The 21,156-nt window shown below is 33.0% G+C and overlaps 1 protein-coding gene across 3 annotated transcripts; it reads left to right on the top strand.

Moving 5' to 3' along the window:
- Nucleotides 1–5,524: 5,524 nt before the first annotated feature.
- On the top strand, nucleotides 5,525–20,046 carry scramb1 (phospholipid scramblase 1). Of its 3 annotated transcripts, XM_080180108.1 has the most exons (14): nucleotides 5,525–5,636; nucleotides 6,008–6,214; nucleotides 11,722–11,845; nucleotides 12,994–13,062; nucleotides 13,523–13,587; nucleotides 14,038–14,121; nucleotides 15,297–15,347; nucleotides 15,566–15,601; nucleotides 16,101–16,165; nucleotides 16,608–16,698; nucleotides 17,060–17,160; nucleotides 17,595–17,688; nucleotides 18,921–18,994; nucleotides 19,421–20,046. In XM_080180108.1, the coding sequence occupies exons 1-13, from the start codon at nucleotides 5,562–5,564 to the stop codon at nucleotides 18,948–18,950; spliced, it is 1,092 nt and encodes a 363-aa protein (XP_080036234.1). In that variant the 5' UTR covers nucleotides 5,525–5,561; the 3' UTR covers nucleotides 18,951–18,994; nucleotides 19,421–20,046. The 3 variants fall into 3 exon arrangements, with proteins under 3 accessions (XP_080036234.1, XP_080036235.1, XP_080036236.1); XM_080180109.1 differs by lacking the exon at nucleotides 6,008–6,214 and having other exon boundaries at nucleotides 5,527–5,636; XM_080180110.1 differs by lacking the exons at nucleotides 5,525–5,636; nucleotides 6,008–6,214 and adding an exon at nucleotides 10,635–10,758.
- Nucleotides 20,047–21,156: the final 1,110 nt, after the last annotated feature.

Below are 21,156 nucleotides of genomic sequence, written 5' to 3'. Positions count from 1 at the left end.
TCCCAGAAACCAATATACCAAAAATCAGATCAAACGGATCACATAAAAATATATTGTTAAAAAAGTAGAAAAATCAACATGTTTAAAATGGACGTACGAACATTCTGGTAATGATTATAGAGTTGCTACGCTTTCTAAATCGTACCTAACTACTACAGGAATCATCATGCAAAGTTTGAAATCGATAGAACAATTCTAAAATGCCTAAATTAACGAATAAAAGCTATCTATCTCGGACGGACGGACCGACCCTAATTATAGAAAAGCTTCGCTTTTAATAATACCAGTGGAATGCAGGGATCTAAAGGGATAAGATAATGGCCTATAAATTCATGTACATCCCAAATTATGCTACACAAAATTACCCCTTCTGTAGATAAAAAAAAAATAAGTGTTGGAAACATTTGAAAACTCAACTTAATGAACGAACAAATAAAAATTCACTGAAGTCCCCAAAATGTTGAGCTAACGAATAAACGCTATTTTAAAACGTTGGGAACCAGTGTAATAAACAGCCCATTGCCACCGATCTCTCTGAGTGGCTAGCATGCAGTAATCATTAAATATTTTGTTAATGTTTTCATTTTTCATCCTTGTTATTAAAATTCTAGTCCCCAATTTCAATTTCATATATTGTTCGTTTTACAATCCTTCTCTCTGTTTATTACGTGCAATAAAAAATCTGCTAAAATTCATGGTTTAGTGAAAATTTTAGTTAACTCACGCATAAACATGAAAGATTTGGTTCATTAGCAGCGCAACAATAACTACCTAGCTAATAATATTGAAGATACTAGCGGCTTTACCCCTAGAATCTAGGGACTAGGAAAGGTCAGGAAATAGCCTAAACCCATCCAGGAACATATTTAAAGCTTCCCAAAACTGGACAATTTGGAGAACTCAATCAGTTATTGAAATCTTAAGCTAGAGAGAAAAAAATTACTACTGTATAAAAGTAAAACTAACTAAAATTATACAGGAATTAATTTCTTTTGTAATTGCTGTGGTAAGACTTTCTCCTAACGTTCTTTAGTGACTAAACGTTCTTTGGACAAACGAAAGAACCTAGAGGTGGAAAAACTGCGCCGCTCAAAAGAATTTTTTATTTTGTAAACATTATGTAATCAAAAATAATGAAATTTTTGCTTTTAAGTACTTTTAATAATAATGAATAAAAAACAAGGACAATTACGGCTTTTTGGGCGCTGCAATAACTAGATTGATAGGTTTTCAAGATATTAATGCACACATCAATATATCCAGCCATTTAAGAATATAGAATAAGTATTTAATGTAGAATGGGTGATTGTTTCGGGAAAGCTTCAAAAATGTTTTGGGATGGTTTTAAGCTTTTTTAATCTCACTCTATTTCAAGAGGGTTGAACCTAGAGGCTAGGGGCAAAACAACTACATATACCTAGTTAATGTTAAGTGAAAATGTATATTATTTTGGCTGATTATAGGATTATGTCCAAATTTAAGGTTTCTTAATCCTGTTCAGTACTTCAGTCCCTCTCTAATGAAAGTTATTTTCAGGGAGGGAAGGAGATACTGCATTGTAAATACCTATAATTTCATAAACAAGTTCTCAAATTCGTTGGATTAAAAAACTATGGGAAAATCTTAATTGGTTGGTTCAAAATAGCAGTGTCCAAACTATTAGTTTCAATCTTCAAAAAAGTAAATTGGTTTATCATCATTGAGTATCCCAATCAAATAATTTTCCATGGTCTTATCCCCTGAAGTCCCTGATTATTACACATATACGTACATGAACGCAGCTATTCTACAATAACACAAAAGTAGACACGTAGACCATATTGTGCTATGACCAAAGACATTAAGTATTTATGGTTTAAATATCTAAACACGTCTTTAGGATGTCATCTAGGTAGTTAATTCTAATAATAATACAATACCTAGATAATATATAATTAAAAAATTAACAAGACGGTCATTTGATCGGTAGTGCCCTTATCAAAAAGTTATAAAACATGAATATAGTAGGTATTACTATAATAACAATATACCTTACCTGTAGTAAGGTATAGTTAAAATAATGTATAACCCAGTTTTTCTAGTTTGGGGGTTCCTTGGGCTTAAATATAGTAGGTAGGTGTCATAATATATAATATATATAATATATAATATATAGAAAAATGTCTGTGTATATTTGACATATAAAACATTTTGAGTCACTAGATATATCAACGAGGAAAGAAAAACGGCTGAAATTTAATTATTAATCTGCTTCAGTTGTAAATTTTAAATATATAGTATATAATATAGCACAGAAATAAATGATTTACAACAGTTTTGGTAAAATGTAAAGTTGAAAATATTAGGAATAAAATTAATAATTAGTCAATAATACGCTTATTTTTCTAATTTTGTTAAATAAAATTAAAAGACTGAAGCTAATTTTTCAAATATTTTATATAAAATAACATATTCTTTCATGATACTTAAATTAAAATATTTAGAATATCTTATTCTATTCTTTCTTTAAAATCTTTACATCAAAAATAGAATATCTTTGATACCTCTCTTGAATGTATTGCAGTGACGTGCAGAAAGAAACTAATTTTAGAGTAGCTGCGCTACTAAAAATACAAAATAATCACTATAAAAATTAATGTTTGTAAATATCACAAGATTTTCATTCACAAATCTATTTACTAAGAGCTGTGCACACACACACAGACAGAGTGTGTGTGTGTGTAGAGGAGAGATTACACAGAATAACATTATTACACACACACACACACACACACACACACAAACACACACACACACACACACACACACACACACACACACACACACAAACACACACTCGCACGGAGGGATGGTATGTGGGTGAGTGAAGTTGTTGTCCTCAATTTGCTCAGTGTGTGTGTGTGTATTATTGTCTGCAAAAACAAAGTTGCCAAATTGTAAAATATTTTTATATTTTTATTATCAAAGACTAAATATTCTAATAAAACAAAATAAACTGTAGTATAGTTTGAAGCTTTAAAATTTCTTGTTGTTCTAAACCCTTAAATGGAAGAAAACCTGGAAAAGACCAATGCTAAGCCTTACTGAAAATGATAAATATAACCATTTTGGGAAGTGTACAACTACAACCACGTCCTCCCAAGAGAAATCGACCCTTGAAAATCTCAATTTTTTTTATCAAAACTAGAATTGAAAATAGCAAGAGGCCGCCCTCTCTCCCCCCCCCCCCCCCCCCCAACCTAAAGTGTCTCTGGAGGCCTTTAAAATCGTTGACTATAATATAAAAGGAAATTTTTAAAAGTTGGTAACCTGTATTTGTCAAGATATATTAGAATCACGCAACCTCGAGGCTTCAAGTAAAAATTTCAGCTGACGTATCATTCTATTACAAAAAGTAGTAAGATTTCTTTTTCTGTAGTTTAAGATTTTTTATATCAACTGAAATACTTTTACTAAGAGGACGGGGTGCCTAAAACAAATAGTCTAAAATTTTATTTTTAAAGTTGTAAGAAAACATATCATTTTGATCATCTCAAATTTACTATAGTCCTGTAAATTTAAGCAGGCTTAATTTCTCCTGTCAAAAAGTTCCTTCAAAATAGAAGCGATATCAAAATGAAAAAAGGTTATTGTTTGTATTTTATAGAACTTACCTAAATGATATATTTAAGCTGATGAAAAAATAGTAGTCTAAGTTTTCAAGTTCATTAATCGAAATTTTTGGTACTTTTGAGCAATTATCTGATGGGGAAAATTGTCAACTGTTAAAATGTCCAACAGATTAATTTTGACGCATGCGTGTTTTTTATTTTGCTACGCCCGTCTGCTTGTAACCCAAATAACAAGAAATATTTGCATTTTTCAGGAAGAGATTAAAAACAAACAAGCCTGTCGTGGCCATGAAAAATGTTTATTCTGAACTCTCTCCCCATTTTGTAGTAAACGGACAATTTTTAAGCTTTTTTTATATCACCCCTTTTTTATCCAAGGCTAAAGTAAAAAGGGCGTATAATGTAATAATAAGCTTTTGTGATGAATCATAGTTTTTTTATTTATCAAAAGATTAAACGTTTCTTTCTGTAAAAACTATAAAAAATCTTATGTTTTCCATATGGGGGTGTTAAAACCCCTTTTCTATTAAGATAATTTGTTGGCAATTTTCCTTAAATTTTGTTTCCATGGATTGAATTTGTTAGTTATTTGTTACATAGATCGTTTTAAAACTAGAAAGTCTTTTTTAAGAGCGAAGCTTTTCTATAATTAGGGTCCGTACGTACGTAACGGATAGCTCTTTTCGTTAATTTAGGCATGTCAGAATTGTCTTATCACGAGTTAGAAAGCGAAGCAACTCTATGATCGTTACCAGAAAGTCGGTACGTCCATTTTAAACATGTTGCTGCTTTTTAACATCAAATTTTTTTAATAAAATTATCCGATTGGTCTGAATTTTGGAATACTGATTCCTTGGACAACAAAGTACATTGTTATAAGCGTAGCAACTCTATAAGCAAGTCCTAAAAATGTAAGTATGTCCATAAACATTATCCTGTATTAAGCAGTATTTCATCAAATTTGTTTACAATTTTGCTTCGACTCGATCTTATATATTTTTTATTGTGATTATTCAGTTCTGACACTATATAAGTGCATGTTAATGTTCGTTTGTCCTACCGTTTCAGTGTTTCGCTTTTATGGATGTTGTTATCCTTGTTTACTTATAATTAAATTAGTATAAATAGTCAGATAGAAATAAGTAAGATGTCCTTCAGTCTGTCAGTGTCTTAACTGTAAACATCTAGTCTTCAAAGCTTACGGAAAAGTGTAAACACCTAGCTAGGTAAATCAAGAAAAAGTATGCTACATATTCCATTATATTATAAGGATATAACTTTTTATTAAAATTAATCAAAATTGCCGTGATTGAATTTCTGTTTTTTATTTATTTATTCAATTTTTGTATGTATGTATTAATAAAAATGCGTCATAAATTGATACAAAAAAAAATTTGGATTTTTTTGCCATTTAGATGTAATACCTATAAGACTAGGCTTATATACCAAGTTTGAAGGGTCTAGCTAAATATTTAAACAATTTTGCTCACGGTTTAAGAATATATGTCATTACGCCCCCTCCCCCCCCCCCCCCCTGTATTTCATTAATATTGCCAAGAAAACATTCTTATCTTTTAATTTTGTATTTAATTAACATACAGCTAAACTGCATTAGACTGAAATTTTTTTTGTAAAGTGACTTAATGCCACATAATAATAAAACACAATTTTTTTCTTTTTTTTTAGTGGTTCTGCTCAGTAATATCTTAAAATTTAATATATAAACTTCTGTGAATTTATCTTTTTTGAAGTCTTCTTTAAATCAAATTTTACAAACTCTTATAAATATAGAATTTGTGAAAGTTATAAAAATTATATTTGCATATTACACTATTAATGAAGATTGATTATTACTGATAATAATGCTAAAAAAATGTAGCTTTTGTAATATAGATATCTTAAACAAAAATCTTTGAACTTTCAGAGAAAAAGACAAATACCCGCCAAAAAATGTCAGCTCCCCCATATGAACAAGGCGGTGGTGGGTTTGCCCAACAACCCGGTCCCTACCCGCCCCCAAATCAGGTATTGTCAAAAATCTACAAAATTTATTGTGTGTTCAAAAAATTTCAATTCAAATTTCAAGTAGTTAGTTAGATTTCTAATTCAAACTCTATCTTTTATCTGCAGATAGGAATATGTTTTGTTTCTTTCCTTTACTCTAAAAAGAGCATGTATTGATTAAAAGTTTGGTGGCATGTTTTAACCTTTTTCATGAGCCCACTTTTCTTTTTTATCTGATTAGTTAGATAAGTAAGATTTGCTTTACTTAAGCACATTTTTTGATGATGATGATGATATACGTTTATCTTAGATAGGTACCTATTGATTTACTGTATGATACATCATTTTCTTATTGGATAGTAGAGCTAATCTTTTATTGTTGCTGTCTTTAGGGTTATGGCCAAGGGGCGTATCCACCTCCCCAAGGTGCGTATCCACCACCCCAAGGCGCATACCCACCACCCCAGGGCGCGTACCCACCATACGATCAAGGGGCTTATCCGCCGCCACAGGGTGCCTATCCACCACCTCAGGGGGCGTACCCACCCCCACAGGGCTACCCACCGCCCCAACAACAATACAACCCCCCACAACCGCAGGTTTGTGTGTGGGAAGTGTTTTTTTTGGGGGTAGCAATACTCTAACACTAAAAAATATTTTAAAAACTAACACAAAGGACAAGGGTAGTTAAAGGGGGGGGGGCGTAATGACATAAGCTCTTAAACCGTGAGCAAAATGGTCTAAATATTGAGCTAGACCCTTCAAACTTGGTATATAAGCTTAGTCCTATAGGTATTACATCTAAATGGCAAAAAAATCCAAAAAAATTTATTTTTAGGTTAGGTTAGGTAAGAAAAACCCTGCGGAAATGGGGTTTTTAGGCTTTTTTGGTCTATTTTGATGTGGTAACTTGCCTTAAATTGTTTTTTCTTAGGGTTTTAACTTAAATACACTGTATCTATTCATATGGACATTATTTAAGATGATTCAGCAAGTTGAGGACTGACCCCAGGGGGCTAGGTAGGTGGCCCGCAGGGGTTAAGTTCATTTTTCCCAATATATTTGTTGTGAATGATACATCAAATTATAGGTTTTTTAGGTCAAGGAACTCAAATTCAGAGCTAAAATAAGCATTGGACTAATCTGAAGCTAGCCCCAGCGGGCTAGGTTGGTGGCCCGCAGGGGTTAAGTGCATTTTTTCTAATATATATCTTGTTATATATCAAACTATAGGTTTTTTAGGTCAAGAAACTCAAATTCTGAGCGAAAATTAGCATTAGAGTGATCTGAAGCTAACCCCCCGGGCTAGGTTGGTTTTCTGCAGGGCTTAAGAGCATTTACCTAACCTAACCTAAAAACTTACATATATTTTTACAGGTTTTTTTCTTGAATAAACTGTGTCTATTAATGAAGACTTTATTTAAGATGATCCAGCAAGTCGGGGACCGACCCCAGCGGGCTAGGTGGGTGGCCCGCAGGGGTTAAGTGCATTTTTCCCAATATATATGTTGCGATACATCAAATTATAAGTTTTTTAGGTCAGTTAACCCAAATTCAGAGCTAGAATTAGCATAAGACTAATCTGAAACTAGTCCCAGCGGGCTAGGTTGGTGGCCCGCAGAGGTTAAATGCATTATTTCCAATATAGATCTTGTTATATATCAAAATAAAGGTTTTTAAGGTCAAGAAACTCAAATTCAGAGCTAAAATTGGCATAAGACTTACCTGAAGCTAACCCCTGCGGGCTAGGTAGATTTTCTACAGGGCTTATGTGCATTTTACCTAACCTAACCTAGAAACTTACTTATTCTTTTTGTTTTTTTCCTTGAATAAACTGTGTCTATTAATGAGGACATTATTTTAGATAATCCAGCAAGTTGGGAACTGACCCCAGCGGACTAGGTGGGTGGCCCACAGGGGTGTAGTGCATTTTTTCTAAAGTATGTGTTGTCATACATCAAATTATAGGTTTTTTTATGTCAAGAAACTCAAATTCAGAGCTATTTTAAGCATTAGACTGACCTAAGGCTAACCCCTGCGGATTAGGTGGGTGGCCTGCAGGGGTAAATTTTCCAAATTATGTGTTGTTATACATCAAACTATAGGTTTTTAAAGTCAATTTGGAGCTAAAAAAAAACACAATAGCAACCTGATGCTAGTTTTTTTTGTGGTATGTGGTATACATCAAATTAAAAAATTGTATCCTATTAGCATATTAAATTCTTCCACTGCTAACATTGTACTATCAAAATTGAAATTCTTTTAAATATATACCATATAAATGTAGTTTAACCAATTAACCAGGAAAAAATATGCAGTTCACTAAATTAAGTTCAAATGCATTTCGTGAAACTACCCCTTTGAATTTCTGGACCTAAAAAAACTATAATTTTATGTATGACAACTAAAAATGCACTTAACCCCTGCGGGCCATGCACCTAGCCTGCTGGGGTCTTAATTCTTAAATAATGTTCTAATAAATAGACACAGTTTATTCCAGAAAAAAACCATAAAAAAACAAGTAAGGTTCTAGATTAGGTTAGGTAAAATGCACTTAAGACTTGCAGGCAACCCACCTAGCCCGCTGGGGCTAGCTTCAGATTAGTCTGATGCTTTTATTAGCTGTAAATTTGAGCTTCTTGACCTTAAAAACCTATAGTTGGATGTATGACAACACATACTTTAAAAAAAATGCATTTAACCCCTGAGGGACACCCACCTAGCCCGCTGGGGTCGGTCTTCGACTTGCTGGATCATCTGAAATAAGGTCCTCATGAATGGACAGTTTATTTGAATAAAAAACCTAAAAAAAAAAATATTAAATGTTAGTTTCTAGGTTAGGTTAGGTAAAATGCACTTAAGCTCTGTGGGCTACCCATCTAGCCCGCTGGGGTTAGCTTCAGATTAGTCTAATGTTTATTTCAGCTCTGAATTTGAGTTCTTTGACCTAAAAAACATATAATTGGATTTATCACAACATATATATTGGGGAATATGCACTTAACCCCTGCAGGCCACCCACCTAGCCCGCTGGGGTCGGTCTTCGACTTGCTGAATCATCTGAAATAAGGTCCTCATGAATGGACAGTTTATTCTAGAAAAAAACCCTAAAAAAAATAATAAATGTAAGTTTCTAGGTTAGCTTAGGTAAAATGCACTTAAGCCCTGTAGGCAACCCAGCTAGCCTGCTGGGGTTAGCTTCAGATTATTCTAATGCTTATTTTAGCTCTGAATTTGAGTTCTTTGACCTAAAAAACATATCATTTGATGTATCACATCATATATATTGGGGAAAATGCACTTAACCCCTGCGGGCCACCCACCTAGCCCGCTGGGGTCGGTCCCCGACTTGCTGGATCATCTTAAATAAAGTCTTCATTAATAGACATAGTTTATTCAAGAAAAAAACCTGTAAAAATATAAGTAAGTTTCTAGGTTAGGTTAGGTAAATGCTCTTAAGCCCTGCAGAAAACCAACCTAGCCCGGGGGGGTTAGCTTCAGGTCAGTCTAATGCTAATTTTCGCTCTGAATTTGAGTTTCTTGACCTTAAAACCCTATATTTTGATATATAACAAGGTATATATTAGAAAAAATGCACTTAATCCCTGCGGGCCACCAACCTAGCCCGCTGGGGCTAGCTTCAGATTAGTTTAATGCCTATTTTAGCTCTGAATTTGAGTTCCTTGACCTAAAAAACCTATAATTTGATGTATCACAACAAATATATTGGGAAAAATGAACTTAACCCCTGCGGGCCACCCACCTAGCCCCCTGGGGTCGGTCCCCGACTTGCTGAATCATCTTAAATAATGTCCATATGAATAGATACAGTGTATTTAAGTTAAAACTCTAAGAAAAAAACAATTTAAGGCAAGTTTCCACATCAAAATAGACCAAAAAAGCCTAAAAACCCCATTTCCGCAGGGTTTTTCTTACCTAACCTAACCTAAAAATAAATTTTTTTGGATTTTTTTGCCATTTAGATGTAATACCTATAGGACTAGGCTTATATATTAAATTTGAAGGGTCTAGCTCAATATTTAGACCATTTTGCTCACGGTTTAAGAGCTTATGTCATTACGCCCCCCCCCCCCTTAATCTATATTCTACACACCCCTCTTTTCTTTTCCATGTTTTCAAGGTACCAAATGCACGGTTTTATAGACAGTTATAAGAAGAAGATTAATTTAACTTCCATTGTCCGATGCATGCATGTAAACCTAATTTTTCAGTACATTTTTACTTGCTTGTTTATCTTTATCTCTTTGGCATGCTAAATATTTGCTGAATTTCGTAAAATTTTGACACATTTTTTAGGAATCTACTTTAAAAGGGGGGGGGGGGGCGAAAGTGACACTTTTTGAAACCAAAACTAAAAGTCAAAGGAGCTCAACTAAAAAAAGAGTTACAGGTCTGAGATTTTGCATGGCAGTTGCTTTATAGGGGTACAATATGGAACTGTGGAGAAACGGCAGCGCAACCGCCGAAAACCGCCGAGAAAAGGCAAAAAAAAAATCGGCGGGAAACGGCGGTTTTCGGCGGTTGCGCCGCCGTTTCTTCACAGTTCCATATTGTACCCCTATAAAGCAACTGCCATGCAAAATCTCAGACCTGTAACTCTTTTTTTAGTTGAGTTCCTTTGTTGACTTTTAGTTTTGGTTTCAAAAATTGTCACTCTCGCCCCCCCCCCCTTTCATTCTGTCTGCATGTCTGTCAGTTCGTGATGCTATGGGGGAAATATTGTACCCAAATATGTAACCAGTAACTTCATTAATCTTTGGCCATATGGAAAAGTAGTATAATAGCCTTTTGTCCTCTTTTTTTTAATGTTGCCCATGTTATCCATACTCCATAGTCTAGGACATTTATTTTGGTTGATTTTAAGAATATGTATAGTAAACCTACCTAGATTTCCTTCAAATATCAATGATATATGATAAATAAAAGCGGACTGTCCTAACTTTAATTTTTTTACAAACAAACTTCAAGCATAGACTGATTTATTCTTTTGAGTCATTTATAATCAAAAGATAAGACACCAAAATTTGTTTTTTAACTAGTTTTGTTCTCATTCGTGTATTATATTGTTATCCTTTCTTCAAAATCTTATACAAAAAAACGCATAAAATTCTCCTTATAAAATGTAAGTTTAAAGTTGTATTTTTTTTGTAGATTTTTAATTTTTTATCAGGGTTTGTTCCTATCTAAACCAGGGGCAGTAAAGTTTTCTTTTTTAGTTACAAAAGAATTCTCTAATTGTTGTGAAACTTTGCATGATTTTAACCTTCTATAATCATAGTCTGTTTATAGATATAGTTAAAACAGCTTTTTATGCTACATTTGTTGACTTGAAAGCTTGGCATTTATGGATGTTTCATTCTTGTTTTCGTCTTTTTGACTTCATCAGCAAGTATGGTAATTTGAGTTTTTTTAATAAAAAGCAGATTGACTAACAAAACAAACCTTTGAATTGTATTTTAGTTTAAACTAAAAAGTTGGAGGTAGTTAATCAAATATTTAAAGGTATCATAAATCAACGTTTTTGATGTTTATTTTATGTTTAAGATATGAATATCATTTTCTATTATGTACTTTAAAATAATTGTATATACCTACATTTTTTCATATAACTTGGGTAAAATACATGGTGAAACTTAATCCTTCTCTCATCTTTAATTCTTCATCTTTACAACTAATCTATACTAAACTATACATTAACTCTACTAATGCTTTGTACATTTAACACCAAAACAATTTTTTTGGGGGAATTTTGAAATAAAATATTTTTCGTTGAATGAGCCTTCTATTGCATGGGATTTTTTACAGTTCAAATTTCAAAATATCAATCAGTTTATTTAAAAACATTTTAAAAAGTCGTTTAGGTTAAAAGTTTAAAGATCTCTCTAAAACATAATTTTCTTCCTTAATGCACCTAATATCATAGTAAATAGGGGAAAAGATGCATTTTTATACATATTTTGAATTTTTATTTCATATTGTAATTTAAACTTCTTTTATTTAATCTTCATTTGCTTTCTTACTACTCTTCTAACTATCTCTTTGTATATTTATCTATCTATCTTTCATTATATCTATCTCTATCTAGGGAGGCGTTCATATGATGCAGCCTATGGGAGGACCGCCACAGTTTGGACCCCCAGTAGAAATGGACGGACAACAATGGATGGGCCCTGTGGCCGAGCAGATGATCCCGCTTAATTGCCCGCCAGGTAATCTATATATCACTAGCGGCTTCGCCCCTAGCCTCTAGGGGCTTTGCCCTAAGAGGTTTGATCAAACCAATTTTTCTTATTTTAGATTTTAAATAAAAAAGAAATTTTTTTTTTTTGGGGGGGGTATTTTTCATTTTGGGGGGGGGGGGGGGGGTAGGGGTGTCCCCCCCCCCCAATAAAATAGTTATAAACCTTCCCGGGAACTATGAGAAGCTATCCTGTAAAGGAGAACCCGATCGGTTCAGCGGTTAGCGAGATCCTTCGCTACAAACAAACAAACAGACATACATCGTTCTACTTTGTATTATAGACTAGCGGCTTCGCCCCTAGCCTCTAGGGGCTTTGAGGTTTGATCTAACCAATTTTTCGTATTTTAGATTTAAAATAAAAAAGAAAAAAAATTTTTTTTTGGGGGGGGGTTTAGTCGACCCCACTATTTTAATTTTAGTTTTAAAAAGAAATTTTTTTTTTTGGGGGGGGGGGTATTTTTCATTTTTTGGGGGGTTGGGGGTGTCCCACCCCCCGAGAAAATAGTTATTAGCCTTCCCGGGACCTATGAGAAGCTACCCTGTAAAGGAGAACCCGATCGGTTCAGCGGTTAGCGAGATCCTTCGCTACAAACAAACAGACAAACAAACAAACAGACAGACATCGTTCTACTTTGTATTATAGATTACTTGGATGTTGCTCAGCACCAGATTTTCCCGTACTCTGATAAAGTTTACTCGCAGCTGGCTAAGATAACTATTCCCTCAACCACCTTACACCCAACCCCCTCTCCTCCTACTGGATTAACAAATTGACTAATAAATGAGGTCCATACTAGCAAAATAAAATGACGACAATTTTTCCCTTGTCATATTATCCACGTATATTCTACATTTATTCGCCAGGTATATATTATATACCTACAGCTAATAATCTATATTTCCATCTCTATATGTTTAATTTATTTATCCTTAAAAATCTATCTGACTGTCTCTTTATTTCGCTATCTATCTCTCCATTGATTCTACTACATCTATCTATCTATCTAACTATCTTATTCTCTTTAGGTACAATACTTTCCAATCAATGTACAAAAAAATACATCTATTAATCATCCATCTATTTTTCTTTTTATCTGTCTAACTCTATCAATTTAGGTTTGGAATACCTTACTATGATTGATCAGCTGATTGTAAAACAAAAAGTTGAGGTTGCTGAAGCTATAGGTAAAAAATTTTATTCAAACACTGATGACAATATTCATTAGTAGCGAAGCACAAAATCATGGATTGAAAAAGAAAGAGAAAGAAGGACATAAGAATGAAAAACATCAAGAATGATAGAAAATCACGAAACCTTAAAAAAAATATTTAGATATCTTTTGTTGCATGGCCGACAAATAAAGTAAGTTCTGAACTGGATACTCTTTGGAACGGGGCATCTTTACACAAAAAATCAGCTATCTATTTTAAATAGCAGATGAGAAAATCAATATTTTATTTACCACATTTTTATAATTGGTAACTTTACTTCAATGGTCTCCAAAAAGAATGTCTTTCTTTTTTATGATTTATTTTTGAAATTTGGCGTATTTTGATCAATTCTTATCGGATTTTTTTTTTTTTTTGATGACTTGGCGTTTTATTTTTGAAACCTTTCATAATTCTGCAATAATATTTTGTTTAGCCGGTATGCTTGACATTGGTCTGGAGACACAGAACAAGTATAAAATTCTTAATTCTCTTGGACAGGTTAGTTTTATCATATATATGTTGGGCCAACGAATTAGAAATTGTAAATAAATCTTTGGGCACAAGAGTAATTTACATTTTAATGTCCTTCTCTCTTAAAGATTAAAAGAAAGTGTTTCTTTTTTCCCATTCTATAAATTATTAGGGAACATACCTACGTTACAAAGATACCTGTTTTAGAAAGTTTAAATCTTTTTCTCTATTTTTTTTAGAAATATTACAATAGCGGCTACACCCATAGAGGACTTGTATAAAAGGGGGGGAGCAGGTTGCAGGCATACCATTAAATTTAAGTTTAAATAGAAAAAGTAAAGAACCTTTACTGGACCTATAAGCAGCTTCACTAAATGAGAGACATATTGGTCCACCGGTTAACGAAAGCTTTCGGTACAGACAGACATACAGAAAGACATCGTGTTACTTTTATCTAATGATATTTCTGTATTTCAGCAAGTGTACAAAGCTAAGGAGGATTCCAACTGCTGTCTGAGAATGTGCATTGGACCACAGCGACCATTTGATATGACCATCAAGGTAAAAATTAGGGCTAGCATCCGAATCCGAAATCCGCCCAATTTTTGGACCCGGATTGTTAGTTTTTATGACTTTTGTAGCACGTTCAGGCTAGGTTAAGTAAGGGTTAGAAAATGGCCGCTGACGAGGCTAGAATTTTTTTATTTATAAAATGGCCTTTAAAAATCCGCAATAAAAAAATGAATCTACAATCCTCGGATTAATCCGCTTTTTTGGCAGATTTTTGTATGAATCCGAATCCGACCCAGAAATTCGGCGGATTGCCAGCCATAGAAAAAAATACGTTCGAATAAATATAGTAGATTCTAGATCCTTAATCAGTAAATTGAACCAATAAGAACGCAGTGTAGGAGCAATCTGGTTATACTTTTGGTTAGCACATGTAGTATTTTGGTTTCAAAGTGCAGTTATTTTTTATTTTATCCATAGATAATAAGTCAGTTTTAAATACTTAGTTGAATTTATTTGGACAAACCTAGCTTTCCGGAAGTTATATTCGCCCGTATTATCGGAATCAATTATTTATGACCTAATATAAACAAATGTTTTCGTCTGCAAGATTTTTTTTTATGTCTGACAGACCTTCAAGCAGGGTGTCGGAGCCGTTTAATTTTGATGCGGCTCCGGCTCCGCGGAGCCGTATCTGAAAATACGGCTCTAGCTCCGGCTCCGGCTCCTACCTTAAAATTAAAATATCAATTTTTTTTCATTATTGAAATTGATAAAATAAAATAAATAATATAAAATATTTTGCTTTTATTTGATGAAAGCAATATAAAAGTAGAAGGATGTGTGTCTATTTGTTAAGTAACAAAAGTTTTTCAGTTTATTATATGGAAATAGACCGTTGCCAAATTATATTAGTACTTTAAAAAATCACTTTTAGCTAATCTGGAGCCGGAGCTGTTTTTTACGAAAAATACGGCTCCGGATCCGGCTCCACCAAAAATGTTGCTGCTCCCGGCTCCGGCTCCGGAACACTGCCTTCAAGGGTAATTTATCTTTCTATTTACATATGGACGGACAACTTCAAGTTATAGTTAGAGTTAGATGAGCCATTTGCTTCTGAGCAAATACCTACATTGAATTTCGTGCATTGAAAATAAATTTTGTTTCATATTGAAAAATGTGCTAAATCTTATATTTTAACATTATTTCATTCTTTTTTTTTCTAGGATAATAATGATCAGGAAATTATTCATCTGAGCAGACCCTTGGCTTGTCAGGTGAGCACACTTTTCATACCTGTGAATGTGGCATAACACGTAGCGCATCCGCTCGCTGTTGGGAAGGTGATAGGTTCGAATCTCGGCCCGACACCGCGTCATAATTAATGACATTAAATACAGTTCCCACTGCTGCTATGACATAAATAGAAAGAGTTGGGGGAATATCTTGGCCCAAAAACTTTTAACATTGAAGATTAATCCTTATTCTATTTCAGACTTGTTTCTTTCCGTGCTGTCTGCAAGAAATTGAGGTAAGTTTATAATAGTTAGTTATTTATAGCATCGTATTATAGACAACTCTCCGCAGATATTAAAATTAAAAATTATAAGATTATATCAGTTTTGTTAGCCCCGAGGGGCCAAAGACTAAGGCTATTAATTTAATGATTTTTGTTTTAATATTCGTGAAAAATTGTCTGTATTACGATGCTCTACATGATTTTTCAGTATGGCTAAGAACCAATTCCAATAATTAATCGGTTTCGAAGAAATACTTAAATATTTTAGGTTCCTAATAACATGTATGTTTATTATATGTAAGAAGGAAGTGGTTTTTGGCTTTCTTTGCTTTCCAATGAGTGCTTTTTTGCTTAGCACAATACTTTAGACTTGAGTTTCTATGGGCCAAACGATTATTCAAGTTTTAAACGTATAAATTACTTTTTAAAAAAACGGTTATAAAATTTTGATTTTTTTCGGCGAATTTGACGTTTTGATTTTATTTGTGGCTAAATGGTCTTTTATATTTAGGTGTCCTCACCCCCTGGAACTGTTATTGGTTATGTAAAACAAGAATGGTCACTATGCAAGCCAAAGTAAGAATTTTTCTGTCGTATATTAGGCATTACTTATATTTAATTAAATTACCTATTGGTTCAAAAGTTTGGACTCAAAAAGGTTAGAACTAATAATAAAAGTACACAAAATTTTTAAACCAACGAATGAATTTTAGCGAACAGTAAATGTACCAGTAATAAAAAGTCTTAACCCTCGCCCCCACCCCCCTCCCTATTCTGATACTATTGCAATATTATTATTACTGTATCAATATCAATAGCGGTTACGCCATAGAAGCCCCTAGAGGCCCTTTTTAAATTGTAGTTTTAAAAAGAGAAAGTTTCGGCACCCTTGTAAGAAGGGATGTCAAGTAAGTGGCGCTGCCTAGCGAAATACCTTGGAACAACTACAAAGTCACACAGACACAAAGAGATTATTTTACTTAATTATAAGAATATTGACCATATACCTATTTGTTAGGTTCTCAATTCAAGACGACGCTGGAAACGAAGTTTTGAAGATTATTGGACCATTCTGTACTTTCTCATTATGTGGAGATGTGGAATTTATGGTAAGTTTATCTATCTATTACCCAATCAAGCCTTGACTTGAATCCCCAAAGAAAGCGAAAACCAAAGGGGGGGGGGGGGTGGGTAGTAGACCCAACTGTTTTAATTTTAGTTTTAATAAGAAATTTTTTTGGGGGGAGGGGGGTATTTTTCATTTCTTGGGGGGTTGGGGGTGTCCCACGCCCCCAAAAAAATAGTTATAAACCTTCCCGGGACCTATGAGAAGCTACCCTGTAAAGGAGAACCCGATCGGTTTAGAGGTTAGCGAGATCCTTCGCTACAAACAAACAGACAAACAAACACACAAACAAACAGACATCGTTCTACTTTGTATTATAGATACTTATACAATTATACAATCAGGTAACCAGCCCTGATGAGTCTGAAGAGGTTGGCAAGATCTCAAAGAGTTGGTCTGGAATGCTGAAGGAGGCATTCACTGACGCCGATAACTTTGGTATCAGGTACAACATTTCCAGTATGGCTTCAAAACCGGCCAATATCCGTTGGATTAGAACCGTTTCTCAGCCTTACTGAAAAATAATTTATAGCATCGCATGACCGAGAATTTTAAAATATAATTTGTAAAATTAATAACAGTTTTGTTAACCCCTTGGGGCTAAGAAAACTGGTTTTAATCTTATAATTTTCAATTCTATGTCCGCGGTAAGCTATGTTATAAAAAACTTATATAAACCGCTTACATCGTCTAATAGATTTCAAAATTTGTATATTGAAATTATGTGAATTATTTGGCTTTTATCTATCCAACTATTAATTCTATATCTAATAATATAAAAATGTATTTATCAATCTATACATTTCTCTATCCGTATATCTATTCAACTATCTAAATATTCATTTATCTATCTAACCATCTATCTATAAATCTATTCAGTTTCCCGATGGATCTTGATGTGAGAGCCAAAGCTGTTCTGCTGGGAGCATGTTTCCTCATTGATTTCATGTTCTTTGAGAAAAAAGCCAATAGGGATGTGTTTATACAGTGCAGTGATAAAATTAACCTTATAAGGGATTTAGAAGAACGGGCGTACTCACAATAAATCCTTGTAATAAAGTGAAAAAATCTGTCTGTGTGTAACCACTGAACCGATATGGTTCTCCTTTACAGGCTAGCTTCTCGTATGTCCTGGGAATGGTTATAACAAATTTTGGGCGAGGGTACCACAACTCTCCCAAGAGAAATCGCCCTTGGAAAAAAAACTATCCCCCCCTCCCCATTTTTTTTCAAAAACTTCTTTTTAAAAATACAATTGAAAATTGGGGAGTTGATAACCCACTTCCTTAGAAGAGCTGCGCTTCTTAATAATTATAACACTTAAAAAAAGATGTACGTACAAATTGAGATTGGGGGTAAAATCCAATAGAAATAAAAAATTTGATAATTGCTTTAGACCGATTAAATGTATTTGGAAGATTGAATTCAGACTTCAATCTTTAATAGAAGCCAAGATTTTGTTTTCTTAGAAAATTATATTATAGTTCTATGTTTTCTGAAGTAAAGTAGTTTTCTGCCTTTCACGTATAAACATTTACTACTATATTATCCAGTTAAAAAAGGTCTTTTTAGCCTCAAAATGCTAGATTATAAAGGTACTAAAAACTAAAAAGCGTGTTTTTTTTAAGTGTGTAGCTTTTTATGACTAATGTTTTATTTTTAACTTGATACTAAATTTTGTTTTATGACTAATAAGTGTGTTTTTATCATGTTTGCTGTTTGGCTTCAAAACCGATTAATATCCGCTGGATTAGAACCGGTTCTGGAAAGTCACAGACAATTTTCCACGAAAATTAAAATAAAAAGCATAAAATTAATAACACTTTTGTTAGCCTGGTCCTCCACACACCACACTTGACTAACAAAATTGGTTTTAACCTTATAAGTTTTCATTTTAATTTTATATGGAAAGCTGTCTATACTCTATATACTTATTTCTTTTAGTTTTATTAAAGGGAATAGTAGCTTTCGCAATATTCCGTAAAATTGTGAGCAAGCTTCCAGTCAAATGCGCTTATCAAGTCTAACTGTTCTTAATGTTGACCAAAAGCATAGTATAATTAAACACATAGGTACTTAAAAACAGTTTGACCTAATAAGCGCATTTGATTGGAATCTTACTCACAACTTTACGGAATTTTTTTGAAGCTACTATTCCCTTTATTAATGAAAATTACTATTATGAACACTAACCAACCCTGTAGGAGTAATGACGGTATAGGTATGCTGTCATAAGAATTCAGCCATACCACAAACAAACAAAAAAACACAAGAAACAGGTATAGTAATTTATTTTTAAGGGTGACGTAAAAAGATATTGCCATTTTGTCTAGAAATATCATATGCAAAAGTGACAAAGAAGGGAAGGAGGGGAAAATAAACTTTTTACTGGTACCCATAAAAAAGTTTTCACATTTGCTACATACTTTTATTAAATGCTGACATGTTGGTGTCCAAACTTTTCAACCAATAACTTAAATGTACTAATAAAGTGGTGATTTTTATCAACAATATTATATCAATTCGTCGTCAATCGCGAAAAATTAATTTATTTATTTATTATGTTTAATTGGGCATTTAGAGTAATAAATCTATTGCGGGACGTTCAAGGAGGGAGTGATAGGGTGATTACCCCCCCCCCCCCTCCCAATAAAAAGGCTTGGACGTACTTGATCTATTGTATTACAGATTTTTTTTTGTTTTAGATGAAGAACATTTGCACAAAAGAAAAACATCAAAAATTAAAAACTCAACAAGAACATCATGCGACAAAAGAATGAAAAAGAAACGAAAATATATAAACGTCCAAATGGTTTAATTTAACCCTTAAAAAGTATACAAAAAGTAAAACTATTTATATAAGATATGTATTTTCACATTATAAATATATACCTATATATGTAAATTTTCTATCTATGTGTGTATGTTTGTGTGTGTAATTTTCATATGTCATAATTTTCTATTATTATTTAAAAGCAGCTTAATGTCTCAGTCAAAAGCAGGGCCCGGCTGCCGCTCTTCAGCTGCGTGTAAGTCTAAGTGAAATCGTCATATTATAACTTTAAAATTCAGCTGGATGTCTTAACCTGTTCTTAAATAGTCAATCCAGCTTTTCAGAATTTTAATTTTTGCTCACAATCGAGTTTAATTTAAGGCTTGAGCGCGGCTGCCGATTCCTTTTCAAAAGGCAGTATTTAGAAGCTTGAAGGGCTCTTAAACCAAATTTGACATAACCTAAAAAATGTATACCTATTTGAAATGATTTTCTTAAATGCCTAAAACTTGATTACAAAAAATGCTTAATTTATATAAAAATAAAAAAAAACTTATATATATTGTTACAGTATTCTTTCAATAATGATAAAATCTACTTAAATTATTGTATTGTGTTTTAAACGCGGTTTTGTCATCTTCAGGGCTAGGTAAATAGAAGAGAGAAAAAAGATAATTTGGAGTAGGTTTGTCATCTTACTTCAAAAAAAAGTTTTAAAACGGTTAAAAGCCCTCATTTTTTCGTGCATTATTTTCTTACTTAATTCTCATTGTGATTACATATGTGGCTTGTAAAAAGATGACCGTCAACTTTAGAGTCCGATTTTGTACAGTAAATTTTCAGTACATTAGTATGGCTATAAACCGATTAATATCCGCTGGATTAGAAACGGTTCTCAGCCATACTGAAAAATTATAAGTAGCATCGTATTACAGACAATTTTCTGCAATTAATAAAAGAAAACCATAAAATTAATATTAGTTTTGTTAGCCCGGGCCTTCTGTCCCATTGGGTCTAACAAAACTGCTTTTAATCTTTAAAATTTTCATTTTTATACCCGCGGAAAGCTGTTAATTATACGACGCGATAAAAAAAACAATTATTCTCGAGTTTTACCAAAGTTTTCATATAGAAATATCTTTCTTAAAATCAACAAAATTAAGAGAAATTTATCTTTTTCGTACTGTTTAATCTTGTGTACATTTTCTGACCACTGAATGTCTGTCAACTGAAAGAATATAATTACCTCGCTATCTTTTATTCTTGATAACATTTTTAATAACATAAAAATATTGTTTTTGTAAACGAAAAAAAAATTTTTTATTGTTCATATTTGTTATTATATCAGGGCTCGGCAGCCGGGCATAATTGGAACCTGTTAAGGTGCATAACGCGACTTCCGAGCCCTGCTTCTTAATAGTATTACTTCACGGTAAAATATTTCATTGTTGTTTTTTCAATATTTATTTATTTGTTAATTATAATGAGATTTTTTCATGAAACAAATTTAGATAAAATTCTACTTAGTATATCTTAAAGAACTACTTTCTTTTAGAGAAATATTATAATATACCATAAGTAAAAGCTTTAAACATTCATGGAAATATCTCTTAAACTTTTAACTACGAGTTTATTTTAAGGAGAAAAATATTAAAAGGGCATTGTATA

This window comes from Acartia tonsa, chromosome 12, assembly GCF_053477335.1.
Source record: "Acartia tonsa isolate MP-2025a chromosome 12, ASM5347733v1, whole genome shotgun sequence".
In the NCBI taxonomy this organism is placed as follows: Eukaryota; Metazoa; Arthropoda; class Copepoda; order Calanoida; family Acartiidae; genus Acartia; species Acartia tonsa.
Note: the sequence above shows the minus strand (reverse complement) of the source record. Positions and strands in the feature narration are given on the sequence as shown.

Excerpts from the sequence above, each read along its gene's own strand:
- scramb1 (XM_080180108.1), top strand. The coding sequence starts at position 5,562 with ATGTCAGCTCCCCCATATGAACAAGGCGGTGGTGGGTTTGCCCAACAA. Across the intron at positions 5,637-6,007 it reads CCTACCCGCCCCCAAATCAG|GGTTATGGCCAAGGGGCGTA; the intron begins GTATTGTCAAAA and ends TGCTGTCTTTAG. Across the intron at positions 15,348-15,565 it reads GCAGACCCTTGGCTTGTCAG|ACTTGTTTCTTTCCGTGCTG; the intron begins GTGAGCACACTT and ends ATTCTATTTCAG.